Raw genomic sequence first — 8,073 nt, forward strand, 5'->3', positions numbered from 1 at the left:
ATCTTCGTGCACAAAAATTATGGGGTACCGCGGCTTTCTTTTGCCTGCTTGCCCGAATTTAGGGTCCGGATGTACAGGATTTGGACAAGGGATCAGTCACCCGAGGGCCATCCAAAGATGGGGCACCCCCCCCCCGAGCTCAGATCCCAGACCAAAATGACCTGCATCCGAGTCACGGCACCAATTGCAATAAGTGGTTGGAACCAAAACCACTCTCAGAATAATCTTTATCAGAGCCAAATTTATTAAGCAAGCATTCAAGCAGGCAAAACAGCGCTGGGCGGCTGGGGAGTCTCCGCTCCACCAACGGCGCGCACCTCACCCCCGCCAGAATCCCCCTTTTATAGCTTGGTTGTTCCGGGTGTACGTGGCATATCCTGGTATGTCCTGCAGTTGCACGTGCTGTTGCTAGGGGGTCGTCTCGGACCTCCTGGTGGTCGTGAGGATGAAGGCCGTAGTCTTCCACTGCGTTGCGGGTTGCGATCTTGCTGAGCAAGCACTATACATGTTCTATACATGTTCTTATCAGGATGGTCAGCTGGAAACTTTCCAGCTATACGGGGTTGTCACAGCCCCACAAGCTTTCCCACCGGTTTGATTAACAAACTTATTATACAATATTTATTACACCGCCATTCTAAACCCCCCGGCCCCCACTCGCTCCATCTCTCCCCTTTCATGCCTCTGAGAGCCTGTTGCCCGCAGGAGCGAGGCAGCTGTCGACCTCCCTGGTGCGGAAAGCTTCCCTCTGCAGTGCAAATCAGCATCGAGCGGCCCCGGCCGCTTGGGGGCTTGGGGACTCCGCGCCCCCAAACCCCAACACCCCCCCCCGGCCCGCCCGTCGCCATGGCAATGACATCCCTTAGCAACGTGCCGCCATGGCAACGGGCAGCGCCCAGCCTTAAGTGGAAGTGCCGGCAGGCGGAAGAGACGGCAGGGCTGCTGCCAGACCGGTTGGGAAGATGGCGGTGGGGGTGGTGGCGCTGGAGCGGTTGTGGTGGCGGCTGGATGAGCTGGAGCAGCGCCTTGGCGGTGGGGTCTGCGAGCCTCATAAGGTACTGGGCTTTGCTCTGTCACCCTGTTTTTTATTTTTTATTTTTTATTTATTTCCCTCCCGAGCTTTCGTTCCCGCCGCTGGCGGCAGGTAGCGGGCCCGCTCCCTCCCTGTGCGTCCCCGCAGGTGGTGGACGAGCTGGTGAAGGTGCAGGTGGCGCTGAGCAACATCGTTGGCAAGAGGGAGAGGATCAAGATCCTGTTTAAGAAAAGTGAGTGCTTGGGGAGTGCTGCAGAAAAACCTGAATCTGAACAAAAACAACCTTAAACAGGCAGGTTTGTGCTGTAGTCCAGGGGGGAATTGCGCTTGTAAAAGTGACAACATCTTTCCTACTTCTTGCCTTAAAACATTTTTTGCTTTAGTTGAAGATGTAATAAAATACCTTGACCCTCAGTACGCTGACAGAATGGCTGTTCCAAACACCATGAAGCAGCAGTTCATCTTGGCAGGTACAGCATCACGTGAGAAGGAACAGGTTTTTAGCACTGCAAAAGTTGTATTTTAATAAGGTGGATTGGGATGTGGGTTTTTTTTTGTTTTGTTTTGTTTTTGTTTTTTTTTTTTGTTGTTTTTTTTGCTTAGTTACAAAGATTTAGAAGGGACCCCTCTTTAGAGCTACCAAAATGTGACTTGTAGAAAGATATCCATCACCCTTAGTGCTCCCTTGTGCATGTCTGTGCTGTAGTTTAATCAGTTCTGATCTTGGTATTGATCAGTTTAACCTTAAATTAATGAAAAGTTGAAAAGAAAGTGGAGCTTGAACAGTTTTCCTTACCCTACTTCTAATATTCTGAGGGCTGTAACAAAACCAGAGGTTTGAATGTACGTTAAACATTTTCTAGTGTTGTCCTCTTTTGCCCTCAAAAACTTGGTTCGGCCTTGTTTTGATATAGTCTGGGAATTAAATTTTGTGGAGGTGTTAATGAGAATCCAGGGGTGAGCATCACAAAAGGCTAAATAAAACCATAAAAAAGCCCTTTTCTGTACACCTGGATCAGCTGGAACAGGGGAGATGGGATACAAGTGTCAGTCCCAGCTGATCATCAGTTCAGAGTAGGACAAGCCCCTCTGTGAGGTGGGGGCTAAGACACTGTTTTGGCTTTTCCTGATGTTCCTTCTTGTCTTTCCCTGATCAGAGGAGCAGGTCATTCCTTCCCGAGCAGCCCTCTTGGAGCGGGTGAAGAATCTCCAGCCTGTCTTAGACAGTGCCTCTATCCAAGGTATGCCTGTTCCTCCACAAGTTTGAGCTGCATGTGCCACCCCCAAGCTGTTGCCTGTGCTGTTTGCTTTTTCTTGAGTGTCAGACCTGAGGCGAGGACAGCTATGCACACAACTCAGTGTGAGTAAAGTAGGTACAAACGCAGCGGTATGTTGGCTCATCCCTCACCTAGCTCTCATGTTCCGTGTCCGATCTCTGCTGGAAAGCACACGGTGTCCTGCAGAGTGTTTGTCGTGGTTCTGCTCGAGTGGGCAGCCGAGCTCCACCACAGCCCCTCTCCCACTTCCCCTCCTCAAAGAGGAATGGGGAGAAAATACAATGAAAAGGGCTCAAAGGTTGAGATAAGGACACGAAGATCACGCAGTAATTATTGTAACGGGCAAAACAGACTCTGCATAGGGAGATAGTAAGATTTATTGCTTATTACTAACAGGCTAGAGAAGTGAGAAACAAAGGAAAGAAACCAAAAGCACCTTCCCCCCCCATCCACCCTCTTCCACCTCCTCCCCCTGAGCGGCGCAGGGGAACAGTGGAATGGGGGTTATGGTCAGTCTACAGCGCTTCTTTGCCGCTCCTTCTAGGTCATTCTCATCCCCTGTGCTGTGGGGTCCCACCCACGGGATGCAGTCCTTGATGAATTGATCCGGCGTGGGCTTCCCACAGGCAGCAGCTCTTCCAGAACTGCTCCAGATATGGGTCCGTACCACGGGGTCCATCCCTCAGGAGAAAACTGCTCCAACCTGGATCCCCCACGGGCAGCAGCTCCTGCCAGGTCACCTGCTCCTGCGTGGGCTCCTCTCCACGGGCTACAGGTCCGGCCAGGAATCTGCTCCGGCAGGGGTCTTCCACAGGCGGCAGCCTCCGTCGGTGCAGGGCCACCTGCTCCACCGTGGTCTCCTCCACAGGCTGCAGCGTGGAACCCTGCTCCACCGTGGTACTCCATGGGCTGCAGGGGGACATCCTGCTTCACCATGGTCCTCACCACAGGCCGCAGGGGACTTCTACTCCGGTGCCTGGAGCACCTCTCCCCCTCCTTCTTCATTGACCTTGGTGCCTGCAAGGCTGTTCTTCACTCCTCTCGCTCTCCCAGCTGCTGTGTGGCGCAGCGTTTTATTCCCTGTCTTAAATATGCTCTCACAGAGGCGCAAAACAACATCGCTTATTGGCTCAGCTCTGGAAAACAGTGGGGCCCTTACCAAACATGGGGCAGCTTCTAGATCCTTCTCACAGAAACCACCCCTATGGCCCCCTGCTACCAAAACCTTGCCACGTAAACCCACTACAGTGTTGTAGCTGTCACCCAGCATGGCTTGGGTGGGAATGTGGCCCCTGCACCAAGGGTCAGGGAGGTGGCGTGTGTTAGGAAGCAGGTTAGCGACAGCAGCCCTAATCCACCCAGCATTACATTAGCAAATGTAATGATACCTGATGTACAGTGTAGCTAGAGGATTTTTATGGTATAAAAGGTGTTTGTGGTACATGGCACTTGGATTCATTGAGGATTCATTTGCTGTGACTTTCCCTTGGAGAAGGAATGGTCCTTGTCTTAGTAACTTATCCCATGTGATACAAAACAAACAATGGATTTCTGTTCTGTGCTTTCAGTAGTTCCTGACCATGCAGCGAAACTGCAGCGACTCTCCCAAATCCAGATGCAGCAGCAGGTAGTGTGAGTGTTCGTGATGGTCTTAACTAGCAGGGAGAAAGAACCTTTTGTTGCTAACAGCACTGATGCCCCTGTATCTGCAATTGTTTGAATTGCTTGTTTATACCACTTATTTTCATTTGTTTAGTGTATTCATGCTGCAGTTTTAAAGAGGTTTAAGCACATTTCAGGGGGAGAACTAGCCAGGATTTCTGGTACCTGAGTCTGAGTTGGAAAAAATCTGCCTACAATAAGCCTCCTCAAAACAAAGGTTTGAATGCCACTTAAGTTGCAGTGGTTTTAATCAGTTGGTATTCCCTCTGTCAGTGGGACACTGAAGTGTTGCAATTTTTCAGTCTCCTGGTCTCTGGAGGGATTTTAATACTGCTATGTTGTCTCTTTGCCCTTTTCTTCCCCATTTGGACACACCATGAGGTGGCAATGAGTAGCCTGGGCAGTGTCTAATGCCTCCTTTCAGTGTTTCCCTGTGGGTTTTCATTCTGAGGCAAGCTGAGGATGCTGAGAAAAAGCAGACAGCTGGCAAGCTCAGGTGCTTTGGCACTTCCTGAGCATGGGTGTTCCTGTGTAACTTTTCTCTCATCTGCTGAAATGCTTTCAGAGTGGCCAGGGCCTGAGCTTTAGTCCCAGTACTGTCCCTGAACTGCCAGGCACTGGAAGGACAGGTGTCCTTTAGTTTATTTACTGCTTGCTTGCTGAGGATTTGTTTTTTACAGGATCAGTGTAAGCAGTTTTCTGATGGTGTCAAGACGCTCCTTGAAGACTACAACAAAACGGTATCCTTTCAGCTGGTGCTCTGGGCCTGACAAAACCAAAATGTCTGCCTGTCTCTTGGCTCACCTTACCCCATCAGATGTTGGAAGCAGGCAATCCCCAGCCCCAGGTTTAATGGCCAGTGCCCTTCCTGGTGCAGTGGTGTTTGTGTTTCTGTCATGCTGTAAAAAGCCCTTTGAGATGCAGTGCTGTGCGGTGTTCAGAAGTTGTTCTGGACTCCCACTAATGTGTGGCACTGTGTGGCAGCTCCAGGACTTCTAAATTTGTGTCTGAGTAGGTTTTGTACACCCTGGTTTCCTGTAGCCTTTTTTTTTTTTTTTTTTTTTTTTTTTTTAATCTCCCAAGGAATCAGGATTGTAATGGTGCTCTCAGGCTGTCAGGGGGTCTGGGGCTGTGCTCTGTGGTTTCCTCCCTGAAGTTTCTATGTCTCTTTCCTTAAGAGTAATGTCCAGACCCTGCTTCTGTCCAAGCAGTTCATCCAGTGGAATGAAATACTGATGCAGCTGGAAGCAGCCAAGGAAGTGAAACCTGTGGCAGAGTGATGGCAGAGCTGGGAGGATGGAGAACCACAGCTGGGGCCCTGGGATTCTGCTGGTCTTGGGTCACTCAGGAGATGCTGCAGCACAGCCTGCACTCTTGTCTTAGCATCTTTCCACTGAATATGCTGTGAGTGACATCGCAGGCTCTTGGGGGTACCCTGGCTTTGCAGCTGCACTGCAGTCACCCTGAATCAAAGCCACACTCCTGGTATTCTCTTAACATGCCACTGTTTGTAGGTCGTGCACTTCTATGTGTCTTAGTTTGTAACATATTTAAAAATCCCTTCCTGCTGATACTGTGGACCATAATAAAGCCCTGAAACACTACCTCACTTGTCTCTTAATCCCATGGGTGCAGCTATGGCACAAACTGGCTGGCTAGGCTCAAGAGGGCAGATGTATGTGCTGCCCACGTGGCCTGTGGCTGGTATTCCATGAAGAAGTGTGCATGAGAGGGAAGCAGTCGGCTGGAAGGTGGGTAACCCTGGGAGACGAAGTCCATGTCTGGCTCGTGGTGGTTTTCCCTAAGCAGTGAACAGCACAGACAGTTTGGCAATCTGCAGGAGATTGCTTCTCACACAGCTCAACCTGGATTGCCACACAGGCTTTCCTTGTGCCTGATGGGGCTTCGCCTGCAGGAAATTCTCCTGGCCCTGTGCTGGCAGCAGTGAGCGGCCCTGCCCTGCGTCCTGCTGGTGCTTTCCAGAATGGCTGCTGTGACCCATCCTTTTTCAGTTAGAGAGGGGTGTTAGCTGCCCCTTGCCTGGTCTGGTTGGAGCCTGGAGTTCTGGCACAAAGGTATTCCTGAGTGCTTTTGCCTTTGGGAAGTCTTCAAATCACAAACTCCTGCATGGCTTGGAGGAGATATGAGACCGGAGGGGTGATTCTGTGCAAGGTGCAGGACAGGCAAGCTGGAGCTCCTTTCAGCAAGCCTGCTTCAGTGTTGGTCAGCCTCTAAGGCAGTGTGCTTCAGCACCTGGAACAGCTCCCTGGAGCAATGCTGACTTCTCACCAAAGATGATGTGGGCAGCTCCTGTGTCAGGGGAGCAGGGGAAGCAGCTGTGTGTGTGTGTGTGTGTGTGTGCAACCAGGAGTCAGGGTGGGCCAGGAGAGAACAGTAATGACTGCCAAATAACCAAGAGTTTGAGGCTGCTTCACAAAAACATAGGAGAAGCAAATTCTTCACTCTGTTATGTGGCCAGTCCAAGGGAGAGCTTGGGGGCTGCCTGTCTTGGGAAGGCAACGGGTGCTATCTCATGTTGCTGGGGCACATCCTCAGCTGCCACACCAACTCACACTGCTTTCCAGTTCTCCATTCCCACAGTGCAGGCAGAGCTGATCACAAGTTGATGTGAGCTAAAGCTGATGTGAGCTAAAGAACTTCCTACATCGTGTAAAGCCTGCTTGGCCGTAGAAGGAGCTGACAGCCCATTCTTGGTACTGTGGTAGCCTGCAGACCTCTGTGGGCACACAGTAGTACAGAGCTTGGTAGTGTACCTCCAGAGGGCTCCTCTCAGAGATCCTGAGGCTGCACTCATTGAATGGCCAGGGCAGGGCTGAGGAGGAGCTCCAGGAAGAGCAGCTGATTTGTCCTGGCTTATCCTCATCACCTTGTCCTCTGGTGGGACAGCACACCTTCCCTGCTATTCCTGAGCCCGCTTTCCCTCTTTATCCCCAACACACACTATGGGGGAAGGCTCCCATACAACACTTTTAAGTACAAATAAAGAAGTTTATTTATTTACAATATTGGAGCTTTTGAAAATCAGAAGCTCTGTGGACAGTGGCTCTGCCTCTCCTGTGGCCTGGATGGCAGCGGTGCTCAGATGTAGAGCTCTGCAGCAATACAAATGTCTTCTGTTGCTGATGGCAAATCCTATCCCAGACCGAACAGATGCTGTTGCCGGTCAGTTCTGCTGCAGTGCCCTGGGTGCCACAGGTTTGACGCAAGTGACAAGACTGTGTATCTGGTGGAAGGGGCACTACAGTGCTGTGAAGGTGAGCTGGAGTAGTTGTGGGGCTCCTGGGGTCTTGTGGAGGTGTCCTGGTTTCAGTTAGAACAGAGTTAATTTTCTTCCTAGTAGATGGTAGAATGCTATGTTTTGGGGGGATCTCAGCAGTCTACTAAAGCCTTATACTTCTGTGCATCTGACGTGCCAGGCCATCGAATCCACACAGTCCAATAAACTCGATTGTCCCTTTCCTCCCCCTGGCTGGAGGCAGGGCCCCCCTAACCCTGGTCAGAATCTTCTTCGTTTCTGTGTTTGAAGGACTGTCTGCTGGAAGTTGGAGCAGCAAACTTTTCAGAGAATCCCTTTTTCACGATTGTTTTCTTTTGCAACTCACGTACCCGTGACTCTAGGGTCGCGGTAGATTTTCCATCCCATTTTCTCATGTCCTCTCCATGGTCTTGTAAGTAAAACCACAGGGTAGCACGGGGTGAGTACCCACCATATTGTCTTCCTTGTGTGGATGAACACCTACCCCTGATAGCTGAGACACTGCTTTGTACAGGTGCGGAGGAAAATAATCTCTCTTCAAGTTGGTGGAACTTTTCAGAAAGTTTCTCCCAAGTGTTCTCTTTTGGTCGGTGGACACTGGTTGGTTCAGGTGGGGAGGAAGATAGATTCTCTTTAAGTTGGTGTACCTCTTCAGAAAGTTTCTCCACAGCTGAGACGCAGGCCTGTAAGGAAGAGGAGAGACTTTCTTCGTACTGCCGGAGTTGTTTAGCCACTTCATCCACTGTGGGTTCCTCATCCTCTTTCCAGGCCATTATTGCCAATGAGCTGGCATATGATGATGGTGCACTCCATACAAACTTCCG

The 8,073-nt window shown here is 50.7% G+C and overlaps 1 protein-coding gene across 3 annotated transcripts; it reads left to right on the top strand.

Moving 5' to 3' along the window:
• The first annotated feature begins 956 nt into the window (after positions 1-956).
• On the top strand, positions 957-5,576 carry LOC116501255 (dynactin subunit 3-like). Of its 3 annotated transcripts, none has more exons than XM_032206777.1 (7): positions 957-1,055; positions 1,181-1,265; positions 1,417-1,503; positions 2,191-2,274; positions 3,879-3,937; positions 4,653-4,712; positions 5,163-5,576. In XM_032206777.1, exons 1-7 carry the CDS (start codon positions 963-965, stop codon positions 5,250-5,252), a joined length of 558 nt encoding a protein of 185 aa, XP_032062668.1. In that variant the 5' UTR covers positions 957-962; the 3' UTR covers positions 5,253-5,576. The 3 variants fall into 3 exon arrangements, with proteins under 3 accessions (XP_032062668.1, XP_032062670.1, XP_032062671.1); XM_032206779.1 differs by having other exon boundaries at positions 3,882-3,937; XM_032206780.1 differs by lacking the exon at positions 1,417-1,503.
• Positions 5,577-8,073: the final 2,497 nt, after the last annotated feature.

Source organism: Aythya fuligula, chromosome W, assembly GCF_009819795.1.
Source record: "Aythya fuligula isolate bAytFul2 chromosome W, bAytFul2.pri, whole genome shotgun sequence".
Taxonomy (NCBI): domain Eukaryota; kingdom Metazoa; phylum Chordata; class Aves; order Anseriformes; family Anatidae; genus Aythya; species Aythya fuligula.

Excerpts from the sequence above, each read along its gene's own strand:
- LOC116501255 (XM_032206777.1), top strand. The coding sequence starts at position 963 with ATGGCGGTGGGGGTGGTGGCGCTGGAGCGGTTGTGGTGGCGGCTGGAT. Across the intron at positions 1,056-1,180 it reads GGGTCTGCGAGCCTCATAAG|GTGGTGGACGAGCTGGTGAA; the intron begins GTACTGGGCTTT and ends GCGTCCCCGCAG. Across the intron at positions 3,938-4,652 it reads AAATCCAGATGCAGCAGCAG|GATCAGTGTAAGCAGTTTTC; the intron begins GTAGTGTGAGTG and ends TGTTTTTTACAG.